General features: G+C 40.4%; 2 protein-coding genes across 3 annotated transcripts in view; both read left to right on the top strand.

Moving 5' to 3' along the window:
• The window catches only part of LOC6732660, a 123,814-nt gene that overhangs the window by 63,464 nt on the left and 46,060 nt on the right, over positions 1-14,290 (top strand). Inside the window, exons 4-6 of one of the 2 annotated variants that reach the window (XM_016178153.3) lie at positions 4,082-4,147; positions 8,647-9,386; positions 9,699-10,075. In XM_016178153.3, coding sequence (XP_016025372.1) covers positions 9,083-9,386; positions 9,699-10,075 — 681 coding nt within the window. In that variant the 5' untranslated portion in view covers positions 4,082-4,147; positions 8,647-9,082. Of the gene's footprint in view, positions 1-4,081; positions 4,148-8,646; positions 9,387-9,695; positions 10,076-14,290 lie in introns of both variants that reach the window. The other variant, XM_016178154.3, reaches the window with a different exon arrangement.
• Positions 10,590-11,443, top strand: LOC6732663 (caltractin). The gene has a single exon (XM_002079744.4). It carries the CDS (start codon positions 10,710-10,712, stop codon positions 11,268-11,270), a length of 561 nt encoding a protein of 186 aa, XP_002079780.1. The 5' UTR covers positions 10,590-10,709; the 3' UTR covers positions 11,271-11,443.

Genomic DNA, 14,290 nt, shown 5'->3' with positions numbered 1-14,290 from the left:
CTTGGGAAATTAATTTCCCAACTCCGGCTCAGCATTGGGAACGCAGAACGCCTTCGGCTGCATTAAGTCATCATTTTCGTGGGAGGAAAGTGCGGGTCGAATTGATTGAAGTTTTTCCAGACAGAATAAATTAATTCAATTGTGCAGTACAAGCTGCTCAATTAGCAGAGGAGCCTTTGATGACCCGGGGATTCTTTGGGCCTCTCGCCTGCAAACTCTCTTCACTAATTGTGTTGTTTGTGCATTGCTCTCGATAGCTTCTTCAGCAAGGCCGAAAGGCTACAAGTTTCTGCCATTTCCCTGCATGTTTTCCACGTCTCCCAAGGCTGTCTGTTTGGTGGGTTAATGCTGGGCGGGTGGTAAGCCGGGAAAGAGACCATGTTAACCATCCAAAAGAGAGCAGGAAGGCAGCCAGGGAGCCACCAACAATAAACGCCAACAAAGGCAACGACAGTAGGGAAAACATAAAAGTAACGAAGTGTTATGAGCTGGAACCTATTACTACCTTACTAAAAATATTTTAATATCCCTATATTTTAGTTACAGAAATTTATCAGCAAAGTATTTTTGAAAGAAAGTGCAGTATATTTTTTAAAATTAATATAATATTGATGTATTATAGCTTCTTTAAGCTACCTGAATACCCACATGCTTTATATGTTAGATTCACAGGGTATTAACGGCATCAAAAAACAAAAGCCAAGGCTGTAGCTGTTATGCTTATTATGCCAGGCATGTGAGTTAATTCTTCGAACAGTTGAGGTTGTAGTTAATGTTATTTTTGTTGTTCTTGTTTCGCGTTCGCAGTATAAAGCTAGGAATATGCCATCATTCCCCCCATTTTGCCCCTCACCTTACCGTACTTTCCTTGATCATTATTTTTATTTCAGTCGCGTGCATGTAACACAAAAATGTATGATAAAGATGTTATTTGATACCGCAAGCACACAGCATCGGATAGATAAGGTGCCTGCACGAAAACACGGGAAAAACTAAAGGAAAAGCGGAGGAAAGTAGGAAAAAGCGGTACCACGTAGATGGCCAATAATCGAGGGTGCAGAAGAGGAAACTGGAAGCCGAGTTGAAGTCAAAATAGGTAGTAGCAGTAAATTGGGAACTAAGACTAGTTAGTTAACTTCATAAATATAATATCATAATATAGCCATTCGACAATGAAAACATCTTTGTTAAAGTTGTGCAAGCATAACTAGGAATGTGTTAATTAGTCTTACTACATTTAAAAATCATACATACTTTCTGAAAACTGGTGGCAAGTTCGTTTTCAAATTAAGTTCCTAATAAGGATTTCTTCCGGTTACACCTTTAAAAAGACCTCGTAATAATAAATTCCCCTCGAAATCACCAATGGCATGCAGCACTCCACTTAGTTATGCCCAAAACCTAATTACAGCTACGGTCATAAGACATTACTTCTCATCCACGGAGATTTCCGTTAAAGGAGCTAGAACCCTTGAAGCAGAGTCTTCACGCTAACGACTGCATCATTAACCGAAGTGGGATCCCCCAATCGACTCATCCCACCTCAACCTCATTATTCCCAAAACCAAGTAGAATTATCGACACCGAACTCCTTTTCGGATACAGAGCCAAAAATTCAACTTAACTGATACATTTAATTTTATTTATAACGCACGCATGGCCAGAGAAGAACAAGTCCTGAGTGTTGTATAAGCATAAATATTAATGCACTCACCAATGTTGGGGGATAAGGATAAGAATGTCCCGAGCCATGTTCGGGATACCTGAAAGCAAACTTATTGGCTTATTAAAGCCTAATGCTACACGGAACTGTGTGTGTTTGTGATAATGGAGCCAAACAACACCTCCGCCAGGATATCCACCACTTAGGCCAGCTACACAGGTAGAAAACTGTGTGAATAAATCAACGAAATGTTATCTCGTAAATTCGATTCCTTTTCTTTAGCATCATGCAGTTAGTAATATTTCAAAATAACATCATTAAACATAACAACTTAATAGGTGACTAAGTGCCATATAAAAATTTCAAAAGTTTAAAATATTATTTTTATAAAAACATGTTTTTCCACGTGGATCTCCACACATCTCTAGTTGCTTCACCATTGAAGTCGTGTTCAACACTGAATATTAATGCCTTAATTTTCTGCAGCCCACTGCTATTCAATATCAACGAGGATTCGAAAAAAAAGTAGGAAAAGAGAAACTTTGGCCCAACAAAGTTGAGCTCATGAAATGGTCAAAACTGTTTAAGCCACAGCCAATATTGGGCATTAAGTAGGCTTTGACGAGCAATACCCATGAATAAGAAAGAAGCTGCCTAAGTTGCTGTCCGTCTTGCTTTTATGAGGTTCAAAAAAAACAAGCGAATAAAGTTTTGGGCTGATACATATGGCTCCGCCCATCGGAAAAACTTTTTAACTCAATTTTGCCCTGCCACAATTTTGTTCATCTGGTTTTTGGCATTTTTTAAATATTTATGTTATTACGCTGTGCTTAAATTTATGAATTTGCCAAAGTATTTAGTCAATAGCTCAGCCCGCCAAAGGCCCAAGGGAAAACAACAAGAACTTCTTGATGCTGCATACTTTATGCTCCCGCCCATCGAACTAAGTGGGCAATATTTATGGAAGTAAGGTCTTGAATTTATGTCCAAAGTTTCGGCTGCTAAATGTGCGGACAGTTGAACAAAAGGCTGAATCGCATTATGAAATCTTAATAGATGGCCAGAAGAGGAAAACTATTTCAGCTTTTAGTGGGGTTGCCTAGTTGCCTAGCTGCAGCTATATGTATTTTTATAGCTCACCTATGCAGTAAAGCTAAGTTCACTTGACTTCATTAATTAATAAGAATACATTTTCACTGAATGTTTATCTTAATTAAATACTGTTAATGAAATGCAATGCATATCGAAAGCAATTATGTTGAAGGGAAATCCATTAACCTCCCCCATTAGCAAATAATATTAATCAGGGTACGCAGAAAAGCCAATAATTTAATTTATTCACGAATTGTCAAGAGCTGCCAAAATGGCAAGTAAAGCAAACAAATAAATGCACTTCAAATCAGGCAAGAAATTCCGGTTTAAAGTAAAGTTACATCAATTTAATGAACATTTCAGTGCTGACACTAACAAACAGATGCGATTGGGATTCGGGGCGACTGTTGTTTCCCCCCCAGCGAATTTTCTCCAGGAGCATTCGAAGTTGAAATAATTTAGGGGCGTATATCCTGAGTGCAGCTCTGCATTTGAGCATTGTTTTCAAGGCCCCAAACGACCCGGCCCCGAAACTCGAGCAGCGGCAATTTCCGCTCCAAATGCTCGACTCGGCAGGGGAAATTATTAAAAGCGAAACCGGGCGCGCTATTATTTTTTGACACTGATAAATTTACGGAGCAGGACGGGCAATGTGGACCAGCAAGGACCTTGTAGCACTAACCTCCTCTAGAAAAGACGAGGACTTCATGGCTAACAGGAAAGTAATATAAATCGGTCCCCGGGGATAAATAACTCTATATTAGTTATGACAGTGTGTGTTTGGCAACTGCCCTCGGTTTAGTTTTTTTTTTTTTTGTATTCGCTGCCAGTGTGTTTGTCTGTGGCCTTTATAATTGTTAGCCAGCATTTCTTTATGACCAACATAATTATGCAAATTAATATCATGCAAATATGCAGTTCCACAGCCAAAAGCCACTGTGACCAAAGCACAACAAAAATTATTCAAAATAAATTGCACACCGAGTTGGTCAGCTCTTTGAGGCGAGTGGCTGTTGTTTTATGTTTGGAAGCAATAGTAAATAATACTAATTAAATAAATGAAAGCTAAAGTCAGAATATGTGTCATTCGAAGCTTGGAAATTTTAATTCGATTAAGAAGAATATCAAAAATAAATAATATGATTCAGCGTATTTCAATTTAAGCATCTGAATAATTAAGTAAGCTAAGCGAAACTAAAATATAAAAAAAAAAAATTAAAGATTGATTTATTTTTACGTATAAGTTTCCAGATAAATCAGTTTAATCAGTCTTGTTTAGCCTTAAATCAAAAATATTAAAACACATTTCCGCTTCTTTCCTTTCAGAACTGACTACGTGAAGCCAAGTAAACCTAATATTCGTTTACTCAAAGGACAAAGGGCGTTTTCAAGGTTCGTAAATAAGAGAAAATGCATTGAAAAAATGAACTTAAACTTTAAATAAAAATAGTGGCAAAGATGCACAAAGACCTCTAAACCCCACCAAGAAAAGAGGACAATGACTAAACTTTTGGGGCTGACTCTCACAAATAAAAGGCGAGAGGATGCATGGCGGATCTCAGCGTTTTTAGCTGCTAAAATTCAAAACTCTGGCCCAGACTGCTCTGCCACGCCCACTTATATTTAAAGCAAAGGGGGCGTTTATCCATTCTGAATTCTTCGAGAAAATGTCGCGCATTGTTTGACTTGAGCTATGCTGTAAGTTATTTCTATATTTTAAGTCACGCTCGCCATTGTGGAGTGCTTTTTATTTTGCATCCACAAAAGTCACACATATACGCACAATTTCCAAGCGCGAATTTTTTCCCCAAATTTTCGGGAATAGCAGGAAACCCTTTCTTTGCGACATGCTTAAGCTCAAGCTTTATGAGGCCACTAAAATGGGGAAGTGAAAGCACAGGAAGAGGTACATAAATATATAAGCGAAGTATGTGTTGGTGCTTTGAGCACACTGAAAAAAATATTGTGCCTTTAATTTAATACTATTAAAATTTTTAGAATATTCAAAAAGTGGCATCCACATATTTTCTCTCTGTGCATCCGAGGATGTTTGTATACGCGCGATTGCTGGTGTTAAGTCAGCTAAAAGCCTTTGGTCCAACCACTTGAATTTTCGGGTGCAGCGCAACTTTTTAGAAACGGATGCAAGCTGAATTACACGAGATAGAAGCGAGGGGGGGGGGGGGGGGTTGGCGCTCGGAGGAGGGGCTCCACAAAAGCCAGATGACTATTTGTGGGGTGGCAAGGATTCCGGGCGATTTCTGGGGGGGTCAGTGAGCCCGAAAAAGTTTTATGCGAGCGCCAAAAGTGCAGTCAACGCACTTAGGGGCAAAGTCTAAAAATATGAGTTGCGAATGGGATTGCTAAATGTGCGAAAAGTGGACGAGGGGGGAGCTAGCGCCGGCATTCGAAGCTGAAACTGCCAAAGTTTTCGTTTAAATAAATGTGGCAGCTTAGCCGCAGGCAGCTGGCTGTGGAAATAAATTCCGTAATGAGGCGAACTCAGCGAGAATTGGTTGAAATTGATTAGAGGCTTGAAAATTACAGCGAATCTCGTCTTATGTTAGTGATAGATAAAAGTGCGGCAGTTGAAGTGCTTTTTGTATTTTAAATATATTTAATAGCCGAATTGCACTTCAATTCTTGATATATTTACTTGATAAATGCTAATTCAATTAGGCAAACAATTTTATATTTAATGTTATAATAAAAGCTTAATAGGCATACTAAAATAAAATGCAAACAGAACCTGATGTTCAAATATTAAATACCGTTTCAGTCCAAACTGCTACTTCTGCTTCTATTGTTACAATGTTCATGCCTTTTTCTGGCTAATTGTTGCTTTATTTGGTTAGCTTTACAGCCTTTAGAGCCGCACTTTTATTTATTCAACACATATTTTCTAGTGTATATGTCTCTTCCTGAGTACATTTTAGCTGCTTTCTCTGGCGAAATGATTTATTGCGTAAATTTCATTAATTTGCTGCGCTGTCATAAAAACGACAGCAACGCAAAAGCGAAAAAGAAGTGAAAGTGAAGTGAAATAAAACAAATTTGATTTGCTCCTGTATGCATAAGCTTATGAGCGTGCATGTGTGTGTGTGTGTGCCAGTTGTACGTGTGCGTGTTAAACAAATTTTTATAGCCCACCTATGGGCGCTGCATACACTCCAAATGGTATTTATGACCGCCAGAGAACTCATTATACGATCCCTCCTCCGGCCCCGAATTGGAATTTTAAAATACTTGTACATTTTATGCCTCTCGTTGCGCTTTTTATATTTTTATTTGCAATGTCAAGAACACATGTTCGGGCTTTTTGGTTAAGACTACGTGTCAAAAATTAAAAATGACACCCACTCGTTTCTAGCCCAGTTTATCAAGTTATATGCTGCTTGATTCTGGGCTTTTGTCTCTGTTTCCGACTCCTCGTGCATATAAATCCGTCCGTAATAGATCGTGTCTAATTTATGAGTTACGCGAGCATTACAACAACTTATTACATCACACTCGTACGAGTGTACACATGCGTGATTACGTGGGCGCAGTGAGAATTTCCTGAAAAATACTCTTTTCGAGGAATAAGTTGAACAATCCGCGGACCTATTGGACCTCCAACAATTTACTAAAATTTGATCCACCGCGTAGTCAAACATAGTACCATACATATAAGATAAACAATACTGTAAATAAATAAACTAGGGAAATATTTCACGTACATCAGAGTAAATGCAGAGTATTTAGAATTCGGTAGCTCAGGATTAACTTTCCCTGTCGCTGTTTTTTTTCAACATTCTTCTAATTTACGCTTTGCGTGCTCTTGGCCAGAAACTCTTAGCCCGGCTTGAGCATTTTCCATTAAGTCTGCAGCTGCCTTGCTCATAATTCATGCCACCCACACACTTACGCACACTCACACTCCGGCACCCATACGAACACAGAGAGAGAGAGACAGTCACAGATTGGGGCATGTTAATTTGTAGGCCAGTGCAGGCGGAAGTCCTTTTTGAGGTCTTTAAACGCAAATGAAAGGCAGGACGACGCTTTTACTGCTGCCATGAACCCATGTATCACTTGTGTTGCTCTCTCCCTCCACATCACACTTTCAGTGCGTTCTGCTCCAAATTAGATTTTCATTTGAGTTTGGCGTTGTCCCTTCGTGGTTTCCCCGCACTCATCCTTATGTTAGTTATCAGGAAAAGGACCTCGCACTTTACGACCACTACGATAAACCCAACTTCATATATGTACCATCAAACAAAAACACCCCTTAACGAGGCAAAAAACTAGTGACGAAGGCACCTTCAGCATACAAAAGTTCTGATGTCAACTATTGTGACGAAAATTAGTTGAGAGCTCGAATATATTATATACAATTTCAGAGGAAATGTGCGAATACAATTTTAGTTTTTATTTTTAACAACATTTAGAAAAAGTATAAGTCAAAGTACTGCTACTATTTGGTATCTATTTTAAAACTATCACATTGATAGCTGACATCACGAGGAACAATTCCCAACAATCCGAAACACTTCACCGAACTGGAGTTTCACAACAATGTGAAACAATTAACTCATTACAGGCGCTCATTAGGTGCCACAAGTTGATTAAAGCCTTCAAAACTTTGGCCAAAAAGAATGTTTGGGATGGGGCTGCCTGCTTGCAAACAAAAGTCCCAAACAATTTGCTCCCCGCCGAGACTTGTGACAAGTGAAGTGACTCTCGAAATATGCCCAAGATAAAAATGTTTGCTGGTGTTGTGTGTTTGGTTGTAGCTTGTTTGGCTGTTTGGTTGTTGCTGTTAGCTGTCGCCGAAACTTGGCGATGGCAAACTTCTTAAAAATACTTAAGAAGCGATAAATATTGCAAGTATACACACACATACGCACATTGCGGGTGCTACGTGTGACTCTTGAAAGTTGGCTCAAGTTGCCTATTTGTTTCTTTTCATATTTATGCCCCTTCGGCTCGCTCAATTTATATAAATATATATATATATATATATATATATATATATATATATATAGAAAGACCAAAATCGGTGGAACTTCTTCTTGGAAGCCACTTGTTGTTGCCGCTTAGCCTGTTCTCATTATCGTTTAACGTTATTATTACGTTGCATACTTTCTGGGGCGCACGGCTGTCATGCCATTCCCTTATTTTCTTGGCCCTCGAATAAATTCCGTTTGCCCTTCCCGCCTGCTCACTTGATTATTATATTTGTTTTGGCTTTTGTTTTCGTTTCGCCGGCTTTTGCTTATTAAAAAGTTGCCATCGATTATGCGAAAAGTTTGACATCAAAATATTACAAAGACGAGGGGAAATATTGTTGCCTAGCATAGGCGTTCCATTTCGGTCTTAAATTACTCAAGTGCCGCAGAAGAAAAACTTCAATCAACTGGGGGATCAGAAAGTAAATAACTTTTTACAACACGCGCCCGAAAAATCAATAGACCGAAGCCCAGTTAATTGGCAAGGTATGTTAATTTAGCGACAGGTGAAATAATAAAATGAAGATTATTATTAAGAGAAAATTTATATGATAGAATTTAAGTTAAATTTCGTACTAGAATAAAAACATCAGCTAGGAAGTATATTAATTTTGTAACCTTCGGCTACAATAAAATTTAGGTCGATTCCCCATAAAACCAAACTTGATTGATGCCCAGAATTGTACTCAAGCATTGGCAGCTTACTTTGCTTGGGAAAAGTCCTTGGTAAATAAGTAAATATCTGCCCCCATAAATTATTTGTACATATTTACAAGCACACACTCCTTCTGATACTCTGGCAAACAATGAAATCAATTTAGAATAGACTTTTCAGCACACACATATCGCCTAAGCCTAAGCTTAATCTCATCTCTCACTCTTTTTGCCGTCTCTTTGCAGTTATTATAGACAAACAACCGGCGGCGACTAAGCCAAGTCTATTAACAGGGCAAACAAAGCCAGGCCGCCAAAGAGAAACTGATTGTAAAGAAGCGAAAAGAATGTAGGAAGTCGAAAAAGGAAGAAAGTCGAAAAAGCTGGCAATGAGAGGGCCAAGAACGCAAGGGGCGCGGGCCAGAATTGAAACAGTTAGCTGGCAAATCGGATTGCGAATCTGCTGTATTGACACAAGGAAACCGTTAGCCGGCTTAGCCAGCAAGAGGGCAAATTTAAAATTAAGAATATAGCAAGCAAGCCCGTTTGAAATCAAAGTGATATGCTAATGCCCCAGTCGCGGAGGACTTGAAGTCGTGTGGCATGAATATTTCATGAGCGCAGGAGTGATGACAATAAGCCGGCTCCGGGAATAAAAGAAGCGCAGAGTGAAATCAGGACGATGACGGAGCTAAGACGAGCTAATGGCCTGCACAAGCAGCACTCCCTGAGAGATCGACAGGTGCATCCCATGCTGCACGCCCTGGCGGATCACGGCTGCAACCTGAGCAGCGGTGGCAACAGTGCGGCCAGCACCACCAGCAGTAGTACGGCCACGGCCACCACAGCACTTGGTGGTGCCGGCGGTTTGGGCGGCCTTGGTGGCCTGAACGGTGGTGCCGGCATAACAAGTCAGCGGAGCGTGGAGTTCGATGAGCACGACATCTTCTACGTCTCACCATCCAAGCGAAAAGGAGCAACTTCAGGTGGGTAGCACCCTTTTCGGGGGGTAAATAAACGCCAGGCCCATCAGTCAATCATATTATAGTTTTACCAGCTTGCTCATTAAGCAAATAAGTGTCAGAACTTAACAACTCTAATTAAGATATTACTACCAGCGTGTACAGTACAAGCTTATTTTGTTATAATACGTTATTATTTTAATGAGGCACTTTTGACTTTCTTCTGTTACTCTTAGAGTAATCAGTTAGCGCCTCTGATCCTAAGAATGTGGTATAGGAACAGGACTTAAGCTTTAAATGGATGCTTATCAACTTTTTTTTTCTATCTTCTAGTAGGTTCCTCCGGCAATGTGGTGACCTTCTCGAACTTTGTGAGTGAACAGCGCCTGACGCCCTCGTCGTCGAACCGCGGATCCCTGAAGCGGAGCAAGGGCCGCTCCAATCAGTCCCTGTGCAGCTGCGATGCCGGCGACGAGGCCCAACTGGATTTGCAACCGAATGCGGCAAGGCCGCTGTACGAGTACAGTTTGGAACGAAAGCGTAAGACACACACCTACTCCTGCGAGCAGAATGCGCAGATACTTATGAGACTGGAGCGCGAGCGTAATCGTAAATTATCGCTGACTGGGATGGAAACGGGATTGGGAATCGGACTGGGAGTGGGATTGGGAATGGGATCTGGAGGAGGAACAGGAGGAGCCGGAGACCCCCAGGTGAGTGAAATCCCGCTACACTTTGTGTAATTGTAATTGTAATCATGAGCAGCCAACGGCACGTGCCTCCACCAGAAATACAGCCAGAGTTTTGCAACAGGCAAATGCGATAGCCAAACAGAGCGTGGCACGTAGGAGGTGGATGTTGTAGTCTAACGACCGACTGACTGACACCTGCCACACCCACTGACTCTTGGGGCTCGGGCTCAGGCCACCAAGCTGTCTTCGAATCGCGGGGGGAATGGAGGAGTCTTAAAGTTCGCCAAGCACTAGGGCACATATGAATTTTGATTGTTATGGCAAATGCTGTGAGGCAGCTCTTTGGGTCGATAAATTAGCCGGATGCAAAGTGAATTTCAGAGATAATCAAAGACAATACCTTGATATGTTTTCTTAGAATTAAATACACTCCCATATGACCTTTCTAAGTGATTTTTTTGAATAGCTTTGTGACGTTAGAATGTAGATTCCTTCAAAGTCAAGCCCAACAGTATTCGTAACCGAGTAGGTTTAGTCCACAGCTGTCGGCAAGTTTGAACAGCCCGCCCAATTTCTACACAGTATACGTTCACATTCCTAGAGAGCAGATCGATATTCCTGCCGACTCCCACATCGAAAACCCGAAAAGATCATCATGTCCGGCAAACGTCTCGGTAGTATGGTGTCCTCCGCCAGTGTAATGCATTCGAGTGCATCGATCTCCAGCAGGGCTAAAAAATCGAAAAAGCCCAAGCTGCCGACCTTTGACCTTTCGCTAAGCCAGAAGGTGGACATTAAGAAAGCCTTCGATTTGTTCGACACCCAGTGCACGGGCTTCATCGAAACCAAGGAGCTTCGCGTGGCCATCCGTGCCCTGGGATTCGAGCCGAAAAAAGAGGATATAAAGCGTATGATGGACGAAATCGATAAGGACAAGACGGGAAGGATTGCCTTTAACGATTTCCTATATCTAATGCGTCTGAAGATGGCGGAAAAGGACTCTAATCAGGATATGATGAAGGCCTTTTCCTTCTTCGACGACGATCGCACAGGCGGCATATCATTCATCAACTTGAAACGCGTGGCCAAGGAGCTGGGCGAACAGCTCACCGACGAGGAACTGCAGGAGATGATCGACGAGGCCAACGTTTCCGGTGATGGTGAGGTTAGCAAGGAGGAGTTCCTCAACCTCATCAAGAAAACCAATCTCATCTAGTTGCATTATGTTTAAACTTATTCCGCAATTAATTTGTGTAAACGGGAAACGACGTTGTATCTAACTCATATAGATTTACTCTTTTCAGGCAGACACATCAATATGACTCAAAACCCATTACAGTGAAGAAGTTTGGATATGCTTCGGTTCAATAAAGACTCACAGTGAATTCATTTTGATATTCTCTATTATTGAAGTTCCAATCTTCTTGAACCCATATTTTTGGGAATCTAAATGGGTTCTTCTAAGTTGTTAGTTGAATATTACGTAACAGTTAAAGCCCAGTTAGTTAATTTTCGTTTAATCGTTACGAATTTTCTCCATGTTATATATTTCCTAATTTTTGAAATAAAACAATTTCAGATCGCAGGGAATCTCATAGTCCTTGTTTTTGATATTTTTGCGAGTTTGTTGGCACAGGCCTCTGTCATGCATAACAAATCTCTTTGACACATTTGATGTATGCCTTTCCATGGGCCTGCTCCACTTTCGGTTTTCAGTTTTCAGTTGAGTTCGTTGCAGCAAATTGTGGCTGCAATTTGGTGGCATGCGTGGGCGCATTTCCAACTGCCGGAAGAGCTTTTCCATTTCCCATCTCTGCCTGTGCCCGTTTCTGTTCCTTATTCACTCTCAACTCTGTGTCTTCGGTCCGTTGTTCAAACGGCAAACATAATTTAGTAGCATCGTTTTTAGGGTTTTATTTACGCTATGCGTTACATTTAGCTCCATTTAGTTGCTAGTCGCATTCGGACTTTAAATTTATCAAACTCTAGTTAAAGCAGATTGATGAATGGATTGATATATGTATTTGTTATCACATCAATTGGATTTTCTTTAAAGCAGCTTTAAAGTTAGGGGAATATGTGATGATATAGGTCTTGACTCTACATGTCCCCTGCCAACGTGACGTATACGCAATACAATTACCGAACGCTAATAGGAACTAAAGTCAACAGCAAATTTATTAAATTAAATTATATGTCTAATAAAATCTGTGAGTAAGCCACACACTACGTCCATACTCCTCACACGAAGTTTTAATGGCCAAACTTGCCACGTTTACAGCCCTAATAATTGGCCAGTTTTTCTTTTTTGGCCAGCGGGCTTTAAAAGCCAAAACAAATGCCGAAATGGCCCTTGATAAAGTCGTAAAGTTAAAAGCTCTGATGGATAATTACAAATTGGCAGGGCGAATGCTCGGACTCGGACAGGAAAAACTAAAACAAACTTGAGTATTTATAAAAGTTTTTTGCTTATTGCTTTTGCCAAATCGATTAAAGGCGATTGCACTTTCGGCGGGAGAACGGAGTTCCCAGTACAGGGGATAGCGAAAGTTCCAGTAAAATATAACCAACACTCAATTTTACGAACATTTAACTAAATACCCGAACAGAGGAAAAAAGTGAGACAGAGAGATGTTCGTAAAAAACTTTTTCGCAAACTACAAAACTGCCATAACTCAACATTACGCCCGACACACAACCCCCACAGCCATTGCCATCGCCATTTTCCCATGGCTAAATTGTTGTAACTGAAGCAAGAAAGTTGAGAGGAGAAAGCGCACAGTCGCACATACATACACATGGCTACATAAATTATAGTAAAAAATAGCACAAAATTGCAGCAAAGTAGACGAAAAATTATTATAAAATGTGCATTATGAAATTTAAAACGAGACAAAGACGCAAAGCATAATTCAAGAGAGCACTAAGATGGGAAGCGTAGAAAGGGTGGATCCCCGGGAAAATGTCCACGCAAAAAAGTGGCTCAACGAAAGCCGGGAGAAAAGTCGCGTGGAAAAACTAAGGCGATATATCAAGCAATTTAATGCTTAAAACAGCCACGAGAGCGGTTCACCACAAGTCTTCAAACTCATTCCCTTTTCCCCCATACACAACATGTATATCCCAACCCTTTCGCAACGCCATAAACTCGTCTTCAAATTTGCGGCATAAGCACCCAACAACCATTTACTGTTGCATACATTTTTACGAATTTATTCGCTTAATAACTATGTACGCTCGTTGGTAAGGGCTAAAAGAAAGTAGACAGCTCGCGTTTAATTAGAGAGTGATTTGCCTTCGCAGCAGCTGCAAGTAACTAGTAAAAGCCTCATGGAGAAAAGTATGAGGACTCAGAAAAAATAAGTAAGTAAAGAAAAGAAACTATCTTTAGTTGGATACATGTAAACTATGCCAATTAGAAGAGAAACGCATTTTATTTTACAGCCAATTATGGTTCAGGCTTAGTGGAATAAAACTGCAATTCTTTTAAGAAAAGTAACAACTACTATATATTGGACTAACTAAAAATAAGAAGGGAAAACACATTTTTCATCTTGTTCAATTTATCTGACCGAAAAAATAAACCTTAGAATAAATCAAAACAAGAAACAGAAGATTCGAAATAAGTGGGCCGTTTACAAATTGGCCCGTCTTAAAATATGCAGCACACGCCACCGCTAAATATTTGCATAAATTATTTGAGCTGTCGTCGGACGGAGGGTAAAAAAGAATAAATAAATTACCAAATGAAAATATGAAAATTTCAATTTCCACTTAAGCAGCGGACAGGACATCGCCATTGAAAGGGACAAGACAAAGTAAATAAAAAATAATCAACAAAAAGGACACAGACAACAATAACGAGCCGTGGGCCGAGGTGTAAGAATTCGGCCAGGAGTGGTGGGCGTGAAGCAATCAAAATTCAAAGGAAATTTTTATTAATGGCAATGCGTCTCGTTTCGCCCAGACGCATAAAAATAATTCGAACCCAAAAACCCCCTGAAAAAAGAGGGGGGAAGCAAATCAATGCAAATGTATTTCCCGTAACTGAAATTCAATTTCAAGTCCCCAAGCATCTCCTGCCGATGATTATGACGATGATGATGATGCTGATGATGATTTGGCTGATGCTGACCGTGGCAAATTCAATTAGGGCACTTGGCATGCCCCCGACTCTGGGAAACTTCTGGGAGTTTTCGGGGATAAACCTTTTTCTTGCCCATTTTCGCACGCCTT

Source organism: Drosophila simulans, chromosome 2L (assembly GCF_016746395.2).
Source record: "Drosophila simulans strain w501 chromosome 2L, Prin_Dsim_3.1, whole genome shotgun sequence".
NCBI lineage: Eukaryota > Metazoa > Arthropoda > Insecta > Diptera > Drosophilidae > Drosophila > Drosophila simulans.
Note: the sequence above shows the minus strand (reverse complement) of the source record. Positions and strands in the feature narration are given on the sequence as shown.

Excerpts from the sequence above, each read along its gene's own strand:
- LOC6732663 (XM_002079744.4), top strand. The coding sequence starts at position 10,710 with ATGTCCGGCAAACGTCTCGGTAGTATGGTGTCCTCCGCCAGTGTAATG.